The sequence below is a fragment of the Lutjanus erythropterus genome, chromosome 9 (assembly GCF_056507025.1).
Source record: "Lutjanus erythropterus isolate fLutEry1 chromosome 9, fLutEry1.hap2, whole genome shotgun sequence".
Lineage (NCBI taxonomy): Eukaryota > Metazoa > Chordata > Actinopteri > Lutjaniformes > Lutjanidae > Lutjanus > Lutjanus erythropterus.
Genome location: NC_139325.1, coordinates 7,933,620 through 7,956,980, shown reverse-complemented (window position 1 = coordinate 7,956,980; position 23,361 = coordinate 7,933,620). Strand labels below are relative to the sequence as shown.

The 23,361-nt window shown below is 37.3% G+C and overlaps 2 protein-coding genes across 2 annotated transcripts; one reads left to right on the top strand and one right to left on the bottom strand.

The window, feature by feature from the left end:
* The first annotated feature begins 330 nt into the window (after nt 1–330).
* rwdd1 (RWD domain containing 1) lies at nt 331–5,549 on the top strand. Its single transcript, XM_084726014.1, has 7 exons — nt 331–510; nt 1,705–1,770; nt 2,333–2,463; nt 2,959–3,102; nt 3,434–3,566; nt 3,954–4,016; nt 5,224–5,549. Exons 1-7 carry the CDS (start codon nt 438–440, stop codon nt 5,334–5,336), a joined length of 723 nt encoding a protein of 240 aa, XP_084582140.1. The 5' UTR covers nt 331–437; the 3' UTR covers nt 5,337–5,549.
* A 3,948-nt stretch (nt 5,550–9,497) lies between these two features.
* On the bottom strand, nt 9,498–18,245 carry LOC146321026 (amine sulfotransferase-like). The gene is made up of 7 exons (XM_084726013.1): nt 18,086–18,245; nt 15,087–15,248; nt 14,461–14,678; nt 11,671–11,797; nt 11,449–11,543; nt 11,170–11,350; nt 9,498–10,331 (listed from the first exon to the last, which is right to left on the bottom strand). The coding sequence occupies exons 2-7, from the start codon at nt 15,241–15,243 to the stop codon at nt 10,189–10,191; spliced, it is 921 nt and encodes a 306-aa protein (XP_084582139.1). The 5' UTR covers nt 15,244–15,248; nt 18,086–18,245; the 3' UTR covers nt 9,498–10,188.
* Between the last annotated feature and the right edge of the window lie 5,116 nt (nt 18,246–23,361).

The window sequence follows — 23,361 nt, the reverse complement described above, 5'->3', positions numbered from 1 at the left end:
GGTTTCCTAAGTTATTTTGGACTGGCATCAAAATTTCCACAATCGTTCAGTTCCTCCCTTTGTAGCTTGATGGCACTGTTGTTCCATTTGTAATTCTTTTTTTGAATTGTTCAATAAAGTTGGAGAGGAAAAAAATCATGGGTTGTTTTTGCAGACTAAAACAATCGATACCAGAAGAGAGAGCTGTCATTGTCACAGTGAAGCTGGTGAGAAACCGACGGAAAAAGTTACAGTTACAGAGCACAAAGGTACAGTGGCTAATGTTCAAACAGTCAAATCTCCCCCAGACCAACATTTACATAAACTACAGCTCTACTGTATCAGACCAAAAAGTCCGAATACCGATAGCATCGATCATCGAACACGCAGCACAAAGTGTGTTAGCTCGAACATGGTGATGATTTTTCTACTTTCCAGATAACCTGCTGCCACACAAAATGACAGACTACGCTGAAGAGCAGAGGAATGAACTGGAGGCTATAGAATCCATCTACCCGGACTCTTTCACAGGTTCAGTTCCTTCAGTGTGTCATTGTCAAAGTGGACGACGGCTAGCTGACAGGCTAGCAGAGAAAACGTTTGTTAGGTAGCTCACTGGTCGCGTTATTTACTGAAGGATAAGTCCAACTAATGGAGCTATGGTCAGCTAACTGCTAACTTTGCGGTGTGACATTAGACTTATTGTCGTTGTAACGAGCTAATTGTCAGTCAGGCAGCAGTGACTGACAGGTTTGAATTACATTGGGCCGTTTACTGTGCCGTATATAGAAGGAAACTCCATTCGGTAAAGAACATCATATAATATGTATATGTGCATAATGCAAACGTTATTAACGCTACTACTAATAATACTAACGCTATTCTGGGGGTTCCAGGCTCTTAAATTCTGCATATATCAGATATCATTATGTTGTAGCTGCACAGGTCGGGTAGTGCCACATGCTGTGAATCTACAATAAAAATAAAACAATAATATAAAAGATGTTAAAGGGATAGTTCACCCTGCAATGACAATTCAATCATTATCTACTCACCCTCATGCCGATTGAAGGTCACGTTTAGTTTTTTAGTCCATAAAACACTGTTGGAGTTTCACAGGAAAACAGTGTTGCAGAATCTCCTGAGTAATGGAAGTGAATGGTGACCAGTTTTCAAATGTAAAAGAATAAAAACATAAATGCTTCTATACTGCTTGTCTGGTGTAATCCAAGTCTTGTTAAAAGCCCCACCATGCAAAGTTGACTTGAAAGACATAATTTACAACATGTTTTTATCCTGACTTGTCACCGTTGATCTTTAGCATGGAGCCACATTCACATGCACATGAACACTGTCTGAACTGGGTCTGTGTGGTGTGAAAACTGCTCCCCATTCACTTCCGTTATTTGGGAGATTCTGCAGCACTGTTTTCCTGTGAAACTTCAGCAATGTTTTGTGAACTAACAAAATAAACCCAACCTTCAGTTGCTATGAGGGTGACTAGATAATGACTGAATTTACATTTTTGGATGAACTATCCCTTTAATGGCTTCAATGTAACATTATAAACCTTACAATAGGGCAATGAGACAGGCTTTTGCCTGGTATAACCTGTTGAGGCCATCACATGTATTTATTGGCCCATAGTGAATTTAGGTCAACCTGTTTATCATATAATGCATCTGTCAGATAGAAATGATGTTAATAATCCATGTGTGTTTGTAGTTCTTTCAGATAATCCTACCAGCTTCACCATCACTGTCACATCAGATGCAGGGGAGAATGGTGAAAGTGAGTATACCGATGTGTGTGGATGCAAAGTGTCAGTGTCAGCCAGGGCGGCAACATCATGTTTTATCCATAAAATCACAATGTTGATTAATATTTTCCAAAGCTCAAGATGATTTCCCTAAATGTCTTGTTTTGTCCACAACCTGAAGATATTCAGTTTGCTGTCAGAGAGGAGAAAAGAAACCAGAAAATATTTACTTGAAAATCTGAAATGGAAATGAAATGAATTTGGATACTTTTGTCTTACCAAAAAAAAAAAAAAAAAAGTCAAAATAGTTGTTGATTAATTTAATATTTGACAACTAAGTGACTAATTGAGTAATTGTAGCTCTAATGTCAGTTAAATATCATTATGAAATCTCCCCTTGTTCATAATGAAATGTAAGTGACATTAAAAGAGATTTTGGACATGATGATAAAGGTAGCAAGTGAAAAACATGGTGAGAGAAAGAGTGAGTGTGATTGAAACAACATGGCGGAGTTGATTGGAGTTGTGTACGCTGTATAGTGACCAGCCTAGAATGGTTATAATATGAGCTGTCTGTCTGTGTTCCTTTTGCAGCTGTGGACACAACAATTAGGTTCACATATGTGGAGAAATACCCAGATGAGCCTCCGCTGTGGGAGATCCACTCCCAGGAGAACCTGGAGGACAGTGATGTGGAGGACATCCTCGTCTTACTGCAGCAACAGGTCAGTCCATCTGAACTGATCATTGTGTCCTTAATTTAGATTGGTCCCTGGTCCATTACCTGCCTGTGAGCCTGTGATTCTGTCAAGGATTTCATTGTTGCGTTATTTTTGGTTGCTTTTGCAGACATTTTTGGATTTTGACTGCCAAAAGAGTACATAATAAATCAATACTTACAGTGGACCATTTCAAAATGAAAGAATTCCCATAGAGTCAAAATATTCAATGTTTTTTTTTCTTGCATAATTCAGCTCCTGTCAGAGGGTATGACTAAAACATAATTCAAACTGTCTTAAGCAGGGCTGCACTCAAGACTGCTAAGTTCATAACACTTTTAAGAACTAGCAGTCAGTAGTGGACACTGAAATCATGCTAGAGATCAGCTGCTATCTGATGATAATATTCATAAAACAGTTGAATACATCAGTGTCCAGTATCACCTGTTACCAGTATAATTTGTGTGCTATTAACCATATGTTCATGTGGTTTTCCTGCAGGCAGATGAAAATTTGGGCATGGTAATGATCTTCACCCTGGTGACAGCCGTTCAGGAAAAACTCAATGAGATTGTGGATCTGATGAAAAACAGACGAGAAGAAGAGAAAAGACGGAAAGAGAGAGAGGCAGAGGAAGCAGAGAAGGTAGGAATGGAAAACTATTCATACATTTATTTCCATACTGTGATAAATTTTAAATTTAAATGTAAATTTAAATCAGAGTTAGTTTCAGGGCAAAATGCTACTGTACTGTATACTACAGGCAGATATTTAGTAAAGCAGACTTCTGGATCAGAGGCTTTTCTGTGAGCTCTTAATTTAAGTTTGACTCACCAGATCAGGTTAACTTGCTTGTCCATGTTTCCATTTCTTTTTTGAGTGAAGGGCACGATTAGGAACTTAAGTTTACTGTTAGTTTAAGGAGTAAATCTGGTCAGTGACAGTCTGGTAATATGATGATGTGTGTGTTCTACAGGTAGCATTCCAGGGCACAGTGGTAACCATTGAAAACTTCCTGGCATGGAAAGCCAAATTTGAGCTGGAGGTGGCCGAGCTGAGGAGGAAAAAACAGAAAGAGGAAGAGCAAGGAGGAAAATCCAAACTCACTGGTAAATTCCGCTGCTCTTACTTAAAGCTATAATATATTACATTTATAAAGTAAAGTGTCTAGAAACTCTAGACCTATGTCTGCAGCTCCAGTGATCATGCACAGACATACTGACTTACTCACACAGAAGCACTTAAATGATCTCCTCCCAGCTTACATATGGCAGGGATACTAAAACTGCGCTATTACCTCATCAATGAACATGATTTCTGCCACAGTCATGTCAGATAGATTTTAGTGTTTGTTTAATAGTGGAAAAAAACAAACAAACAAAAAGACCCCTCATAGCAGAAATCACATACTGTGAGTTTAAGTGAAGGATTTCAATCCCTCCTCCACCTCTGGATAAATACCTGAACTAAAGAAAATGCCATCTGTCCCTCACCAGGCAAACAGCTGTTTGAGAGAGACCACAACCTGGACACATCTGACATCCAGTTCCTTGAAGACGGTAAGAGTGTTTCTGACTGTAGATGTTTGACACTGTCCAACTGTTCACGCTGTTATTAAGGCTTCTTTGTGGCACTAGGAAGGAAATCATGAAATAATTCAACCCCTTATCATTTGAATGGAGAACAGCATGAACATGTTTAATGGGAGCACAGATCTGTGCTCAGTGTTCAGCACTGATCAAAACATGCTGCTGGGTGGGTTTTTCATCCACCCCAGATGATGCGTCTCATGCAAAATCATTTTCATATCTTATCTTATCTTTCTTACTTCTTTCGTACAAAGGCTTCGTATGAACGTGCCACATCAGATTCAGCAAACGTTTGTAACTTAAGATAACTGTGTAAATGATCCACATGTGTGTATCTGAATGCACATGCATGAGACATGTAAATTAGCATAATTAACACCCCTTTAATACCATATAAGGCTACAATTCCTGCCCCATATGCCAGGAAGTGTTCATTCATGAAAATAGCATCAAAGAGACAAAAGAAGAAATGAAAGTGTTTGGAGTTTGACGTCCCGCTTTCTTCTGAGATCCATGAAGGGAAATCTGTCATTTTAACAGCATCAGCAGTGGAATTAAAAGACCTGCTAAAGCAAAGAAACAGGAAAGTGAGTGTTGTTGCCGTGTTACCTGAGGGTCGGCCTGTCACTGAAATAAAGAAGACATGTCTCGATATGAAAATGACTTGAAAAACAAAAAAACAACTCACCACAGCAAGGGGCGACTCATGACTGCAGCAGAGGAGAGGGTTAAGTTTTCATCACAGAGACAGAGGGCAGAATAAATGAGGATGTTCAGCTGGACAGAGACTTCATAAACCTGTTGTGTTCATATCTGAAAGAAAATTCAAAATACATGAAAATTAGTGAATGCGACAAGTTCTGTTAAATCACTTGTACACACCACTGAAGAACAAATCTGTTCGTACGACTGTTTCTGGTATGGGGCCCATTGTCCAGTGTCATAAGGCATGGTTATGTCAAATTATAAGTTGTTAAGATGAATCAGATTGAATCATTATTGGCACAAACCTGGTGGAGACGGCAGTGAACTGGGAGGAAATGTGAAGATTTAGAGAGATATTGAGCATTGTACAAACGTCATGAATAAAGGAGTGTTATTGGCCAGAAAAGAAAAGCTCAAACCTTCACCTCAGAGTGAATCTATAAACTCTCACACCTGCTCTCTTCTTCTACAGCTGGAAACAATGTCGAGGTGGACGAGTCACTGTTCCAGGAGATTGAGGACTTGGACTTGGATGAGGACGACCCAGACTTTGACCCTTTAGAGATGGGCAGTGATGAGGACTAAAGCAGGAGCAGGACAGATGGAGTGCTGCTGAGGACTGACAGGACCACGCCCACTCCTCTCAGAGCAGACACACTAAGAAGATCCAACAGCTGCATTTATTTTTTAAAGACTCTCACAACAGCTGGAGAGAGAATCTTAAATACAACATATACATATACAGCCATGAGTTTTCATTTCTATGCTTGAATTATTAAATTTACCAGACAAATGGCAGACTGGCTCTGGTGCTGTTTGACATGCAGGACATCCCAGCAACATACCCTTATTTGGCCAGAAGAGGGCAGTAAGATATCAAGTATGGACAGGGAGTAGAAGAAGTATCCACAAGCTTTATTGAGATTTAAGTACTACTACACCAATATATCCACATACTCCTTCACATTTACAAGGAAGAAGTACTAAATTCAGACTGTAGTGTTAAAGGGATAGTTAAATTAAAAAAATAAAAATAAAAAATTGTAAATGAACATTCAGTCATTATCTACTCACCCTCATGCTGATTGAAGGTCAGGTTTAGTTTTTAGTCCACAAAACACTGCTGGAGTTTCACAGGAAAACAGTGTTGCTGAATCTCCAAAACAGTGGAAGTGAATGGTGACCAGTTTTCAAATATATGAGGGTGAGCTGATAATGATGAAGTTTTTATTTTTTGGGTGAGCTATCCCTGTAAATATTGGCAGCAACATGTACTATCAACTCTGAAAATTAGGAGATTGAACCACTGCAGTTTCATTATTAATGTAAACAGCATTTTAATGTTGTAGCTTTTTCAGGGGGGAACTCACACGAGAGGACATCTACATGAATCAATTCTATTTTATAATCATTTACATCACATCTGTTAATAAAATGATCAAGTGATTTGTGTGTGAAGTGTTCAGTTAACTGCAGCTGCCTGATCTGTGAACTGAAGTTAAACAAAAACAGAAGTCGCCTCAGAAGTGTAGGGGAGTACTTAAATACTCAGATTACAAGTATCTCAAAAGAGTACTGAAAGCTGCATTCATTGATTACATTGAACAGTCTGAAGTTGTCACACAAAACAACAACAATTGATCAATTGTAACAAAAATACTGATCAGAAATAGTATTGTTATTAAAATTCACTAGAATTTAAAAAAATGAGGTATGAAAAAATAATTTTAATTAACTGAAATAAAAATGAAAACTAGGGGGGAAAAATCCATATTGCATACTTCCAGAACTATTCATTCATTTTCTGTAACCCCTTATTCCGTAAGGGTCGCGGGCTGCTGGAGTCTATCCCAGCTGACATCGGGCGAGAGGCGGGGTTCACCCTGGACAAGTCGCCAGTTCATCACAGGGCTGACACACAGACAGACAACCACTCACACTCACATTCACACCTACAGGCAATTTAGAGTCACCAGTTAACCTAGCATGCATGTCTTTGAACTGTGGGAGGAAGCCGGAGAGCCCGGAGAGAACCCACGTAGACACAGGGAGAACATGCAAACTCCACACAGAAAGGCCCCATCCGAGCAAGCCAGGGATCGAACTCAGGACCTTCTTGCTGTGAGGCAAGAACTAAACTAAAATAAAAATATAAATGTTTTAGTCTTCATCATTTTGGTTAAATTATAATAGTATAAAAGTTGAATAATTGTATATTAATAAAAAATATAAATGAAATAGTGATGAGCAAAAAGACTATATACACATGTACAGAAAACAAATCACAGTAAAGCAAGAAGTTACTGTGTTTTATACCAAAAGGGGAATTTTCAGACTCAGTTGTGAATGAATCAGTATTTGTCTTTTTGATTCTCTACATACATTTTACAAATTAAAGCATGTATTGAAATGTACTTTGAGTTAGAATTGGTATGTGTAAGGGGAACATGATATATACAGTTTTACCAAGATTGAAGAATATTAGATAAACTCAAATGAGAAGTAATAAATTATTGACACACAAAAGCAATTTGTTTGTATTGTAACACCCACTCTGAACTTCTTCAATCTGCCCCTGACAAATACCCCCATGTATTATAATAAAAACAACTGAATACTGAAACAAATAAAAACTAAACATTCGTGAACAAAAGATCGGAAACAAACAAATCCACTCTGGAAACTAACTGAAGCAAAACTGAATTGTAAAATATTTAAAAAGAAATAAAATAACAGCTAATTAAAAAACTTTTAACAACTCTGGTTGCAGGGCTACAAATACTAATTCTCTTACAGTATAACAAACAGTCGGCTGTCAGTCAGCTGGACTGAACCCACACAGCCTCTGTCAGCTACCTGCTGGACTGTATTTACACTGTTCTGAGAGTCAAAACTCTGTTTAAAATGTGTCCATCTCATAGAACCCACACGTTTCACAGTGGAACACAGAATGTACACTACGCCAGTCATTCCCAAAGACTGGGTCGGGACCCACAGGTGGGTAACGGGAGATTTTATTTGGAAAATTAAGCAAATTTAAGATTTATTTCTGCAGGACAGCTTTTATATAGCATTTTAAAATATGTACATTGTTTTACTGATGAAGAAAAAACAGGAGCCTGTTAATTCTACATGCACTGATTTTGAAGAAGGCCAAAATTTTCTATATTGTTTTCCTGATGAGAGAAGATAAAAACATTGAAATGGCTGTTAACTGTATTTTTTCAATGATATGTCGAGATAGTATCAGGTGTTGTAGAAGTGGCAGTAAGAATGGTCAGGAATGTTCATTTATGCACAAACAAACTCTTCCCAGAATTTATTGATAAGGTTTATTGTGAATTAAGTCACGATGGTTTATCGTTTTTAAAAGCAAAAAAGTTTGGGAAACACTGCACTATGTCATACTATATTCAGTTTGGAATATAAGACATGAGGGAAAGATGTGAGGATTTTTTGTTGCATTTTGAGAATAAAGTTGAAATATCAAGAAAAAAGTTGAATAAAAATTATTATTATTATTATTATTATTACGACAATAATAATAATAATAATAATAATAATAATAATAATAATAATAATAATAATACCTGAAGTTTGACTTTATTGTCAACATTTCAATTTAATTCATAAAATGCAAAATTAAAAGAATTCAAACACCTGTCATATTTTTTCTGTATGCCTGGCCCTAATACTCCTCTGTACAATACACATAAGGATGACAGACACCACAGACGAGGACACAAAATTAGACATACTTCTGAAATGCACCTGTGTTTAATGTCATAATGCAAATAGTAACAAAACAAGAACTCTTCCTGAATCAAATACAGATAATATTTAAAATATATCATTTACATCTGGAGATATGCAATCATAGAATAAGTAAACAGCTAATAATCAGTGCCATATGTCAGTGCTTCAGACTTATTCCAGCAGCCACTCGCTGTATCTTCCTTTCATATGCAGCTTTCATTTTACAGCACTTCACATGGTAGTGTCACTTACTGTTGTACACACAACGTGTTCCAGGTGGATTTGTACAAACAGTGTCGTGTATTCTACATAAAATATCAAAGCTGTCATTGCTAATGTTCAATAAACATGACTATACAGTATTAATAAATGTTCCTTAACAGGATAGTTTACCCAGACATGAAAATTCAGTCATTATCTACTCACCCTCATGCTGATTGAAGGTCTGGTTTTTTAGGTTTTTTAGTCCACAAAACACTGCTGGAGTTTCACAGGAAAACTGTTGCAGAATCTCCCAAACAATAGAAGTGAATGATTACCAGTTTTCAAACACAAAAAGAGAGAAAATAAAAACATAAAATGCCTCCATAGTGGTTGTCTGGTGTAATCCAAGTCTCCTAAAGACCCAACATGCTAATTTGACTATTATTTACACCATGTTTTTAGCCTGAATCTTCACTGCTCCTTAGCTTGGAGCCACATTCATGTGCACATGCACACTGTCTGAACTGTGTGTGTCATGTGACGGTGTGCAAATGGACTTGGATTACACTAGACAAGCAGTATGGAGTTCTACGTTTGAAAACTGGTCCCCAGTCACTTCCATTGTTTGGGAGATAATGCATCACTGTTTTCCTGTGAATCTCCAGCAGTGTCTTGTGGATTAAAACATGAGGGTGAGCAGATATTGACTGAATTTTCATTTTTGGGTGAACTATACCTTTAAGAGTTGTAAAGTCATCACAAGTCAAAATCCAGAAGTCAAAGCTGAGTTTTAAGACTTTGTCCAGTCTAAAGTAATGACCAGCTCACTTTTCTCTGGAATTTGTCATGAACAGTGAATGTGGTCTGAGACATCTGAGACATCATGCTGTCATTATTTTCATGTTTTAACTCTTGACTTGAAGTGACCTTCAACACAGACTGTATTATTATATTAAGCAGCCACAGAAGTCCATAGAAAGCTTTTCTTTTCACTACAGTAAGAAACTGAACATGCATAGACTTTAAACCCTGACACCACCTCTACGGTAATACAACTGTAAGTGAAGATGAATTTGAATGGTGTGCACTGCATTACCAAGCAACAGTAATGTAACTGTGACGACAGTAAAACACACATGATCCCTGTGAGACGGACCCAACTGAAGGCCCTGTGGATTCTCTGCAGACTGATGCTAACAGAGAGGTAGTGGTTGGAGGTCTGTTTTGGATGATCACAAGAAAAGAAGCTTTGCTACATTGAGACCAAGTCTACTTTGTCAAAATTACTTCAGATTCTGTCCTCAACATAGCTTTGCATAGATTTTCAAAGTAAACTAAAATGAATGGAAACCAATGGAGAAACTATAGTACCTTTTGGAAAACAGCAGCAAAGAGACATGTAGCCTCAGAAGCTAAATGAGTGATGTTTTTCTGCACGGCATTGTGTTCATGAAGTAGCAGTGACTTCTTTGTGTTGTCACGAGACCAGCGACCGACACTCAATGTCCCTGATGTCCCAGATAAAAGACAGAGGAAAGTCCTCCATCTCTCTGTGGAAGATCTCGTCAAACCTCTCGTTCTGGGCCACAGTGAAGTGATTCTTCCAGTCACCGATGGTGCCTAAAGTTCACAGCACAAGAAGGGAGAAGGAAAAGTTTGGAGTCAACCTCAACAGTAGACAGGATTTCGAAACCAAAAATAATTACATTTCAGATATTTTGTTTACTGCATTCTGGAGACGCGCACACTGCAACAGCATGTTTAGTTTAGTTTATTTGATGTGTAAAAGGAAGGCGTGCAATGACATTGATCATTTACAAGAAATGAAAACACGGTTGAGACACTAATTTCCATCTGTAGTCCTGCACATAACAATCAGATGCAATAAATAAAATTTAAAGTGCAATACAGACTACAGTAAATGCAGGTGCCTAACATAATAAAAACAGTAAGTGCACACTGTATGGTCAAAATACAATATGAAATATGACATATACAATTACTACATTTTTAAGTGACCAAGTTATCAGGTTGCAGACCCCCAGTCTGGTAGAATCACTGGATTTCTGCTGACGCTGCATCAATCCACCTGTTGAACTTAAGCTCTATTTTACTATCACTTGTGAACAAGATGCAAAGATACTTAAACTCCTTTGCTTGGAGAGCAATGCACTTCCCACCTGGAGGGGGAAATTTACTCCAATCCATAATTTTAGCTTTCGCATTGTGAAATACTGTACATGATTTTGGAAACAAATGTTCTCTATTTCTCTATTATCAGTTCAAACATTTCCAAAGCTGTTTTTACATTATAGTTTCTTCTCTGTTATGATCTCATGTTGTGAAAGTGCTGTATGTCTTTGGGTTGAAAGTTGAACACCTCTTGGTTTTAAGAAGTTGACAGAGTGAGCTTCAGTCTGGACTTCCAATATGTATGTGAAGCAGTGAACACTCTTACCTTTCCTCATGAACGTTCCCTGGTGGTGGTTGAGCAGGTCACCTGGCACCAGCTCATAGTTGGCCTGAGGGATCTTCTTCATGTTGTTGAAGGTGCTGTGTGTCACCACATTGGCCAGCTCCTCATCAGTCAGCTCTTTACCCAGGAACATAGAGATCCTCCTCACTGCTGACAGCAGGTCCTGAACACAAGCACAAATGTCCTAAACTGATACTTATGAACAGCATATGATATGACAGCTTACGAACACGCACAGATGAAAAGGATTTGAGCTCCTACTTGAATCATTTCTTCATAAGTGATGAAGAGCATGTTCATATCATCCTTGTGTGAGTACCAAGTCTTTAAGTGCTCAAACCAGCTGCATCCAAACACTGCAATGAATAATACCATAAAACCATGTGAGCATCACACTGTAGACATTCACCAGGAGCTGCACCGCTGAGAAAACGCTACAAGCAACATTCTCTGTGCAAACGTCAGATGGAGTACTGCTCTCACCGTCTCCTCTCAAGAATTTCTCAAAGAAGTCATCAAAGTCCTTCGGAGTTTCCAACATGTTTGCAAGTTTGTGGAAATGGAAGTAAGACACAAGGACATCTTTGGGATTTCTTGCCACGTAGATCACCTGAAAGATAAAGTCTGGGTATCAGCAACTTATCCTATTTACTGGGGACTGACTGACTTTTAATTACCATGTTGGATTACAAAGCTCACATTACAAAATATTTTATTGGCGTGCCGGTCTGTAACTGTAAATGTTCATGCCAAAATCCTTGAATGATTCAGGCGAGTTCCATTTCCTGCAGGATGGGAAGTCACAACAGCAACAACAACAAATGAGAGTGGAGCAAATGATGATGATTGAACAAGAAAACAGACTGAAATACAGCTACTGGGTTCAGGCTCTTTTGTTCTCAGTGAAGGAAGTGGCTCAATTGGCCAAAATTAAAGCTGCGAGCAGCATTGAGTGGGTTTCGGGATTCACATATATACATATATATAAGTATACAAAAGACACACTAAAAGAGGCAGCTTTTTTCTTCTTTTAAATAAACTACCTACACAGTGCTGGTATAATAAAAGTCTCTGAACACTGTCTGGTTTAGCTGTAAGACAATTTTCAGAACAGCACATTTGGTACTTTCTATACTGAAGTCAGGGGTGGCAAGGTTACTTTAAAAATGTATTCTGATACAGTTCCTAATTACCTGTTCAAACTGTAGTCAGTAACTTAAATTCAAGTATCACAATAATAAAGTAATGTAGCTTCATTACTTTCTGTTACTGCTGAACCTCAATTTAAGTACAGTGAAATTGTTTAGCCTAATACCATGTTATTATTTTCTCAATTAATCGATTAGTTGTTTGGTCCATTCTGTATTTTAAATTTGTAATTCTATTAATAATCCACATTTTTAGTAAATGTAACAGTAATCTCATTGCATCTTTTTAAATCTGTAACTGTAATGGAATACAGTTACCTTTCTTGTACCTAGATTACGTTATCCCATTACATGTTACCTGTTTCTCCTCAAGCCTGACTACAATTAATGGGTATTGTATCATTTTAAATGTGTTATCAAAAAAGTATATACTGGATGATACTCAGTTATCCTTAGCCTGTGGTGTGGTGGAGTGGAGCGTGGTGTATTTGACAAAGTTGTGAGTTGAGCGTGCCAAGATGTCACCAAAACACTGTAAAGTATGTCTGTAGTAGACACATGTGGTGTCTGATGAAACCAAGAGACTAAAATGTGGACAGATTATCTCAGGAATGCTCCCATGCAAGAGATGAGTATTAATTGAAGTAGAAAAAATATCTAATGAAGTACTGTACAGGTATTAGTATCACCTTAAGGGTAGTGTGTTGCTGCTGGTATATTAATTTTCTAAATAATACCCAAGACAGGAAGTAAACCACCTGGTGGAGGTTCTGGCAAACAATACACGGTCTGTCACACTCATGAACTGATCAATGACATTAGCACAGAAAATTCTGCTGATAGATTTAAGAAAAAATGAGAATAGATTTAAGAAAATAATTTTGCCTGAATAATCTTCTTGTCATTTGTAAAATAGGATTGAAAAGAGATGGCAATGGATTTTTTGTTTGTTTGTTTGTTTGTTTGTTTTGTCAGTATCATTTTTCAAGTGTTTGTTGTTGTAATATTCATTTGGACCACAAGGGGCTGCAGTGCACCACTAGCCCATGTTCTTAACAGCGTCTGTATTTAATGTATTTCACTCATTCTTGAGAATTGGACCAAACCATATATTTATGGGGTTTTGATTTTTTTTTCTCTTCAATTATGCAGGAAAATGTATTTTAAAAGATCAAACTCTTGGCTATTAAATCTTGTGATGGGCCAACCTCCTAGTGATTACATGTTTTAATGAATGCAGACATCAACGAATTGAAAATGTCACATTTTTTTCATTTCACAGCATAGTCGTAGTGAGCAGCCATTTTATTTTTAAAGTGTCTCAGAGTTCTCTTAATGCTAACAAAAATACACATTTTTAAACCATAATTCATATTTAGCTTTGATTTAGAAGGACTACAGAGTTGACATGTTATGGTGGAGACTCATCTGATAGAAATATTATTGAATGAATTTATCTAAACATAGAAAGTTTATCAGTCCTTGAACAGTAGTCCTGCCTTTTTTAAACCAGGAAGTGAGACAGTGGTCCTTAGGGTATAGCTGACCCTTTTATGCCTGATTCAATCATGTTTTTATAAAAATCTGACAAGGACGACGGAGGTCTGGGACACAGATTTAAAGGCTCAGTGTTTTTTTTTTTAAACAAAGACAATTATAATAGCACAGTTTCACACCAGTGTTATCAGTAGATATTGTTAGTTTGAGATTTTGAAGGCTTTTAACACATTTTTCAATAGTTTCAGGTTGTGAATTCTTGTCTGGGACAAGGCTGTTTTCTAACACAGAGACAGTTAAAGACAAAAAGTTAAAGCAGACCAAAATATTTAATTGATTAAATATATTTAATATATACAAATCTGAGAAGAAATTTTGGTGGGGCATGATTTGTCCCAATTCTCAAGAATGAGTGATTTGTCAACTACAGGTGGACTGGTGTATAAACTGATGAAAAAAACACCTTAACATGTCCTGACAGCTGCATACAGCTGTATTACATTGTGTTATAAATTATAAATTGTGTAAAATGTTTGCATTCTGCTTATGAATGCTAAATAGGGGATCTTAAGTACAAAAAGTACAGTCTCATTAGTGTAGGTGAAATAGATGTGGTTGCAGAGCTGACCTTGCCCTTCCTCTGGCTCAGAGCTGGAGGCATGAGGTGGTACGCCAGGTGGGTGACCCTCAGCCGGGGCGACGGGGCCGTGATGAACTCCTCTCTGTTGCCGTTCACCTCAATCCAGGGCACGAGGTCACCGTTGCTGTACTTGTTGAGCTTACTGATGGCCGTCACATCTCCCTTCGCCTCACAGAGCAGCAGGATCTGCTGCATCCAGATGGTCCCTGTCAAACACAACAGACAGGCCTCAGTCCCACCCACACTCTGTGTGGACAATGGCAGCAATTAGGTCAACGCTGTGTATGAGTACACCTCTCCTCTCCTCTTCTCTCTGTGGACCTTTGTCCTGATTTCTCTTTGAGTGTTTTCACAATACACACTTGTCTGGGTGATCATTTGATACCCTGCTCTCTGCCGAAATCAATTTGCCACACACAAAAGAGTGGGACATTCATCTGGAAATGCTGTACATACTAATCAGCCTTGTTCCTTCCTTTGCACTGAGAGCTCCAAGAATCACACTGACCTGAGGTGCACTTCCTCTGTAGGACACTGACACGCAGCAGTGATGCTGACGTGTGTGTGTGAAGCCTACAACAGGACTCCAACCCCATCTTTATGTACCCCCTCACCTGATTTTGGGTACGTGACCACAAACACGTCAGAGTCTCTGATCTCCAGGTTGTAAATCTGGTCCACATCATCTGGATCATGCGTCCCATTGATCAGCTTAAAGCCTCTGTGTGGTACCAGTTCATGGTTCTCAGTCTTCACGTCATTTAAATCCATGATGGCTGAAACAGAAGAAAAGCGTGGGTGTGTTTGCTCTTATCCAGGGATTCTGCTGCTTGTGAAGCAATTAACCTAAATCCTACTGGCTGAGGTACCTGCAGACCACAGAGGAACACTTTCTGTCATTTGTCACAGAGGCTATTTTCTATCATTCCCGTTCTTCATGACTTTGTCAATCTGTTATTCCTAATAAATTAGTGCTTTTTAAATCATTGTGTGGGGTCCTGGGGGAATTCAGTCAAAAACACCCAATTCTGCTGATAGCATTTTACTAGGAATGATAACAATTAATTGATGATCAATTAATCAGTCGTTAAGAATTTGGTCAATTGAGTAAAATTTAATTGATCCACTATCAAATAAACATCTGAAATATGTGTTATCTGATATTAAAGTACAAGTGTTTAACATGTAACATTTCTGTGGTTTTCACTGGGGAGGAAAAAAACACATCTGATATTGTTTGGTATAAGCAAAATATTTATGTAATGTCATTATGTTTAAATAATGATTAATTGATTAAGTAATTGTTAATGTTACCAATGATTGATTAAAGCAGTGGTTCCCAAACTGGGGGGCAGGCCTCCCTGAAGGGGCGCAGAGCCACTATAGGGGGGCGGGGGATGAAAGACCAGGGTAAAAGCATAAAGAATTAAACAAAGTAGAATGAATATGATATATGTAGGGGAAATAAACAAACAAGATGTTGCTGATTTTACCCTGATGACCTTTATTTCACTAAAATTTAACTTCTAAATCCTTCTTCAGCAGTTCCACCCCCAGTTATTTGTCATGATTGATAAAAATTGTAGGGTGTGGGGACATAAACTTTTTCACTGACTGAAAATATTTTGAGTCGGCTTAAACATTTAACTGCAACACTTAATACAAATATTCAAGCTCTGACAACTTCCAACTTTTGAGTTTATGATCAGAAAAACAGTAACAACTGATAGCCTCAGTGTTCTGAATACTGCTATCGTTTGTGTATTTAGTGAGTTCATGTTTGTCATGGTCACACAAAGCATCAGGGTGCAGGGGCAGACACACACAGATTTCCTCAAATTCTAAACCTATTTTTGTTTTATCAAACTGTAACTGTCCTAAAATAATAATAATAATAATAATAATAATAATAATAATAATAATAATAATAATAATAATAACAATGATAATGTGCATCTTGTCTTCAGATGTCATTGTGTTTAAATAATGATTAATTGATTAATTAATCCCCCAGACCCCTGGGGGTCATAAAGAATTAAACAAAGTAGAATGAATATGATATATGTAGGGGAAATTAACAAACAAGAGGTTGCTGATTCTATGATGACCTTTATTTCACTAAAATTTAACTTCTAAATCCTTCTTCAGCAGTTCCACCCCCAATTATTTGTCATGATTGATAAAAATTGTAGGGTGTGGGGACATAAACTTTTTCACTGACTGAAAATATTTTGAGTTGGCTTAAACATTTAACTGCAACACTTAATACAAATATTCAAGCTCTGACAACTTCCAACTTTTGAGTTTATGATCAGAAAAACAGTAACAACTGATAGCCTCAGTTTTTTGAATACTGCTATCGTTTGTGTATTTAGTGAGTTCATGTTTGTCATGGTCACACAAAGCATCAGGGTGCAGGGGCAGACACACACAGATTTCCTCAAATTCTAAACCTATTTTTGTTTTATCAAACTGTAACTGTCCTAAAATAATAATAATAATAGTGTGCATTTTTTCTTCAGATGACAGTTGTTTCTTCCAGCAGTTTTTTTTTCTTGGGGTCCTCAGGGGTCCCAGTCAGGAGTCCTTGTTGCTGGTTTTCAGTGGTGGAAAGATTATTGAAAATCTGTACTCAAGTGTAAGTACTGTTATATTATTAAAATATTACTCAATTACAAGTAGAAGTACTGGTGTTAGAAAAAAAATACATGAAAGTACAAAGTATTAGTTACTTTTTAACCGCTGATGTTAAATACATTATTAATAGCAGACATTCTGTTTCTCCAGATCTTCAGTCTAAATTCCTCCCAGTGTCCTCTCTGTTTTGCTCAGTGCTCACAGTCACTTCTCCAAACTATGGGCGCAAATTTTTGTTTTTCATTAACTGATTAATTATCAATAGTGTATAAGATACTTAAAAACTTTTTTTTCATTTTCATTTTTTTCCCCCTATTTTGTCTTTTTTTCCCTCTCATTTTAATTTTTAAGTTTCCTTATCCAACAAAGGGCTCCACCAGACAAAACAATTTCAAACAAAGTGCAGTTACTGCCATGTCCAGACTATAGATTAAATATTGATGGTTAAATTCTGGATGCTGATTAATTGATTAATGATTTATCATTAACATTCTGACTCCTTAAATCTGTGCTGCTGTTTTTCATCCATATCTCCTGGTTTTCATTGGCCTGTTTGTGATCAGATCACCTGATTTGCTACAGAAATACAGATGAAAGATATTTAAATATAAATCCAAAACTTAGTACTAAAGTATTATTTTGAAAGTAACTAAGTAGATTACATGCTGTAATAATACTTTAGTACAAGTAAAAGTGCAGACTTGAACATGTACTCAGACAAGTACCCCAGAAAACACTTAGTTACACAAATTTGAGTATTTATTATTGGCTACTTCCACCCCTGCTGGTTTCCATTTAAAGCTCTATAGGTACATATGAATAAACTTGAACTTTGAGCACACTTACAATTTGACTTCATATACCATGATTTTCCAGAAGAAAATGAGTAGTAAAATAAGTAGAATAATCGTTATCATGATGGCCAAATAGAGTGATTTAAAGGAGCAGAGACAGAGCACTGTGTGCGTAAAGTTACCTGTTCTGTTGGCTCTTCTGTCCGGCGCTGCTACAGAATGGACGTCCACAGTGTACGATGATGTTATGTGATCCTCTCAGTCAGTCCATCACAAATACCTCACATGAACTCAGTGTGTTGTTATAAGAGCGTGTGGGAGGAGCCTCCTCTTCACGCTCTCTGACAGCTGGAGATGCGCATTGACCGCAGCTTGTTCCGCACCGACGGAGCAGAGGACAAACTCAGTCAGAGCTTCCAGTTCTCACCGCAGCGCACAGTTAGGGCGATGACAGAGGAGAGGACGGAGGGAAGGAAGGAGGAAGGACGTGACTCTCAGGAGGTCACTCAGTCAACTGATGAGCTGCTGACAGGAAGACCACAGCCAGGTCCTGATGTTAGACAGCACTCTTAAAACTGAAAGTCTGCACAGCGGTGGTGGAAAGAGCACTGAACAAACACTGTTACATGACCACAGTATCACTCAATTACTAGTAAAAGTACTCGTGTTAGAAAAATACTTGAATAAAACTACAAAGTACTCATCTCAAAAATTACTTAGAGTATAAGTTACTTTTTAATTGTTGATATTTAATACATTATCAATAGCAGGATTCAGCCACAGTGATCTCCTCAGTGCTCACATCGTTTTCCTTAACTGATAGCTGAAAATACAAACAATCGATTAATCAACAATAACAATATATATATTTTTTGTCATTTTAAGTTTTAAGTTTCCTTATTCAACAAAAGGCTCCACCAAACAACACAATGTCATGGATTCAGTTTTAATTGATTAAATTCTCAATGCCAATTAATCAATTAATCTTTTAACACCCTTATTCCAAACCTGTGGGGCTGCAGCGTTCAGTTTTTCATCCATAGGTCCTGCTACAAAAATGCAGATGAAGGGTTTGGATATTAATTCAACTTGTACTCAGAACTCAATTATGATTTTGAAAGTAACAAAGTAGATTACATGGTGAAACTACTTAATTACAGTAACTTGAGTATTTGTAACTAGTTACTTCCAGCCCTGCTGCACAGCACACGCACACACTCAACAATAGTGAAAAATTAATATAAATAACACTTGTTTCCCTTTTTAGAGCCCTTACTTCTGGTAAACATCTCTTTTCTGAGTCATTTATGAGTTGAGACAAAAATGTTGTTGTTGAACTTTTATGATTCAAATGTCATCTGTAGGCTCAGCAGACAGATCATTTGAGCAACTGGCTTTTCCTCCCCCAATAAATGTTTCCATTGCAAACATCCTCCCCCAACAAATGTTTCCATTTTTAAGAGCACTGCATTTTCTGTCTGCATCAGCCAGAGGCCCACCTGATAAGAGGAACCATAAAACTGTTACTACAGCAGAGATATGTTCTCTGGCTTTAGCTGGAAAAACGTTTGTACATCAGCATCACCAATATCAGCAAAAATCCATGTGCATGGGGATGCACATGGATGCAGCAACAACATAGTGTCTCTCTTCGTCTGGAGTAAGGCTTTTTTTTTTTAATTAAAAATTGTGTTATTAATGATTAATATGATAATATGGAAATGACAATGGGGCTAGAAATGTTTTCTCATAATTTTATGCACATGAGCTTATTATGCTAATTATGCAAATTGCCCAAAATGCAACTCTTAGCAAGTTGGATTTCACCTACTAGGCCTGTAGATGACATTTTAATCATAAAAGTTCATAAAACAAGAAATTTCCAATAGACAAAATAGAATTCTTACCAAGAAAAACTCTCATTTACTAGTCATGATTTTCATTTCAGATGACCAGATATACATATACATACATTTAATTGTAGCTGCCTTAAATTACAATTTTACTAGTCACAATGTATTTTTGGATATTCAAAATTACATTATGGGATATCTATCTAACAACTGGATTATAGATACATGAATTTGAATTTTCACACTAATAACCCTGCAAATATCCAGAATGTTCATCCCAGGTATCAAAAATGAAATTCAAATCTCAATATTCATGGTTGTTATTGTTATTATGACACTGCTGATATCTGAAATGATGACTGTAGACAGGAAGAATGCCATGGTGGTTATGTGAAATGTTCATTTTGACTGGGGAAAAACTGAATTACACATATCTGCAATACATGTCCAGCCTAGCTATTAAATGTTAAAACAGCCACTCACAACTTTTAAGGATTTTTAGATATATTGAAATACAATTTCTGCTGTTTAATTACCATTATGATGAGTGAGAAAACACTTTTGAGAAGGACAAATTCTGTAATGGATGTATAAAATATAATCACAGATCACGGATTAAATGTTACAACAGCTTGTCATACAAGGCTGACCCTTTGATTAAATAGTTGGAGGAATCATTAGTGTTACACCAAACTCGAGTTCCCCAAGTTAACTGTCAAGAAAAGTATTCAGTTATCCTACAAACTCTTCCATGTTTTTATTTTTTGCAACTTTTAAAGGACTACTCCAATGATTTATTATCACACCGTCATTCAGCCAACTATGCTGGGTTTTAGTCCCTTCTGTTGGTCAAGTTCAAATAACACTTGATTCTGCATTTCCCACAATGCAACTAGAGCTCTTATGCCTAATTACTCACATCTGTAAAACTCTGTATCCCCAGTTTGTTAGTCACACTTTCTTTCTAAATTTGTACCAAGGCTAAAAAAAATCCTGATGACTTCATAAAGCTCCTCCAGAGCCACAGAGGACATTAGACTCTAGTTTTATTAGGCTTTATTTTGGTAATGATTGGTGACTTGTGAAAACAGGCAGAGTACAATTGTTCTGTATTCTACATTTTTCAAAAATACTTAAGTAGATTTTTTTTCACACTTTTAAAAATAATTCAAAAGTAAATGAAATCTCTACAAGCAGGTCTACATTTTATACAATTATAAAACACAAAAACCTAATTATTTATCTCCCTCAACTCAATAGAGGCCCATCTGTCACTACTGGCAGATTTGCACATCTGGACACTGACATTTTAACTGCGAAATCTCTCTCCAGCTGTACAGGGACTGTGAGGGAACAACAATTTGTGAAGTCCAACTGCAGATTCTTGACTGGACTGCATGTCCACAAACCTCCCACACTCCAGCGGCCTACTCAGAGCTGGGACAGACAGTCTGGACCTTCTGCCAGTTTTTAGGACTGACTCTACTCTGATATTCAGTGTCTCAGATTTCTATGGTAACATTTTACTCCTTGATTGATAGTTTTCTGTAAACAAAACACTGCTTGGAATGTTCTTTGTCCTTAGTGATTCTGATATGAAATGCCACTTGATTATGAGGAAGGGGCCTGTGGGTCCTTGTGAACCTGGGAGATGTGCTTTGAGGGCCAGTAGCTCCTGGTAGGGTCTTCTCCAGGCAAGCTGGGGCCAGATACCCGAGATGAATCCACCAGCTGCAGCACATCACCCAAAACAGTCAAACAGGCTTGTTCTTAAACTGTTGGACTATTTGCCCTTGCAACCTCACCCCATCTTTGTTTTTAGCTTGTGAACGATAGAGATTTTCAAGGATGCCCCTTTATTACCCACACTGTGAAACCAAACGTTCAGGTTAATTCATTATAATAAGTAATGAAAACTTAAAACTTAAATTAAAGTTTTACTGAGCATGAATACATTGCTTTTAATTCTTAAAATCAATCAGTTCTGTCCTGTAACAAAAGAAGGCAGTTGCCTTCTTCTTTAGATAAAATTGAATCTTGTGAGTTTTAGAAACCACCCAAAAAAACTGTTCAGTGAATTATGAACCTGATTTGTCTTAATTTGGATGCTTGAATATGGAATTAAAAATGATCTCAACAAATTATTAGCTGATAAAACTTTTTAAAACTTGAGTTGGGCTCAAAACTGAACCCTATTGAATGAAGTTGCCTTGAAAGTTTAAGATTTCTCAACTTTTTAATTTTCACAGGTTGTTAACCTGTTGCAATGAGAAGTGTGATGGAAAATTCTGAGTTACCTGAAAATACTGAAAATATTTGAGTTGGCTTCACCATTATTTTAATTGAACTATGATCAATGAGTACATGTAACACTAGCTATGTCCAATTTCTGATAACCTCCAAAAATATTGTGGCAAACGATTGCCTTAATTTTAGTATTGCTAACTTATTTGTGTTTTCGGTGCAATCATAATGCTGTCACCTGTTACCCACTGACCTGTTTACCTGTGGAATGATCCAAACAAGTGTTTTTTGAGTGTTCCACAACTTTGAGTCTTTTGTTGCTTTGTGGCATCAAATTCAGAATGAGTGTATACTCACAAAAAGTTTGAACATGTACTTTCTTGTCTTTATACTGTATTCAACTAAAAAAGTAGAACCTTTTGCAAATCAAAGCATTATGTTTTTAATTACGTTGTACACCAGGTCCTAACTTTTTTGGAATTGGCGTGTGAATCCATCTATGGTTATTTTCCTCACCCCCTCCTCCTCAGACTGAAGCTCAGGCAGGTTGTCTGCAGGCTGCAGGGACAGAGAACGCATACAAGCACAGAGTCCTCCACTGTAAGGTCACCTGCTATTTATCAATCTGTCAGCTGCCTCTCAATGTAAAGTTAAGCATGTTTTACTAAAAACAAAAGCCCACTGAGCCTGTCTAACTCCATGATTAGATTACTCAATAAAAAGGTAAGAAATATCTGCTCCTTTCAAACAATTATTAATGATTTCTTAAGAATCACAAACAGACAGTAAGTCTTTCGTTGAACATCTGCTATTAATTTTAGCTTCATGTAAAGTGACTAAATGTGAAATGGGTAGTGTGCAGAATCACCATTTTAAATGAGAACATGTTGGGTGTAGCTGGTGCTTTCATCGTGCCTGAAAAGCTGAGCCTGTTGAGGCCCAGTGTTGACAAAATTCTGTCTGAAAACGAACCGAACCCGTCCCTCATTAGTATATTTCAGCCCAAACCCAATTACAGCCTGACATTTTTCTTACCAAACTTCCCTCCATGCACTAAACAGTAAGAGTTTATAGTGACAAGGACAATACATGCAGGGAACTGGAATCCGCAACAACTAAATTGAGGAGAAAAATGACAAACAAACAAACAAATAAATATAGTACAGCTCAAACCCAGTGTGAACCTGTGAAATATGTGAGAAGTAAGGCCCGACCTGAACCAAACCCGTCAAGTCACATCAGGTTCGGGCACAGATCTTTAACTCTAGGCGTGTTTCAACTCATCTCTGGTGACACATCATGGTCATTTTCTGATTTAGTGCAGTAACTGTATGACATATTTCTCCTTTTACTGTTTGACT

Bases quoted from the DNA above. Each gene is read 5' to 3' on its own strand.
- rwdd1 (XM_084726014.1), top strand. From the start codon at position 438: ATGACAGACTACGCTGAAGAGCAGAGGAATGAACTGGAGGCTATAGAA. The intron at 511-1,704 runs GTTCAGTTCCTT...GTGTGTTTGTAG, and splicing joins CTACCCGGACTCTTTCACAG to TTCTTTCAGATAATCCTACC. The intron at 3,103-3,433 runs GTAGGAATGGAA...TGTGTTCTACAG, and splicing joins AGGCAGAGGAAGCAGAGAAG to GTAGCATTCCAGGGCACAGT.
- LOC146321026 (XM_084726013.1), bottom strand. From the start codon at position 15,243: ATGGATTTAAATGACGTGAAGACTGAGAACCATGAACTGGTACCACAC. The intron at 14,679-15,086 runs GTGAGGGGGTAC...TGTGTTTGACAG, and splicing joins GGTCACGTACCCAAAATCAG to GGACCATCTGGATGCAGCAG. The intron at 11,544-11,670 runs GTGAGAGCAGTA...TATTCATTGCAG, and splicing joins GAAATTCTTGAGAGGAGACG to TGTTTGGATGCAGCTGGTTT.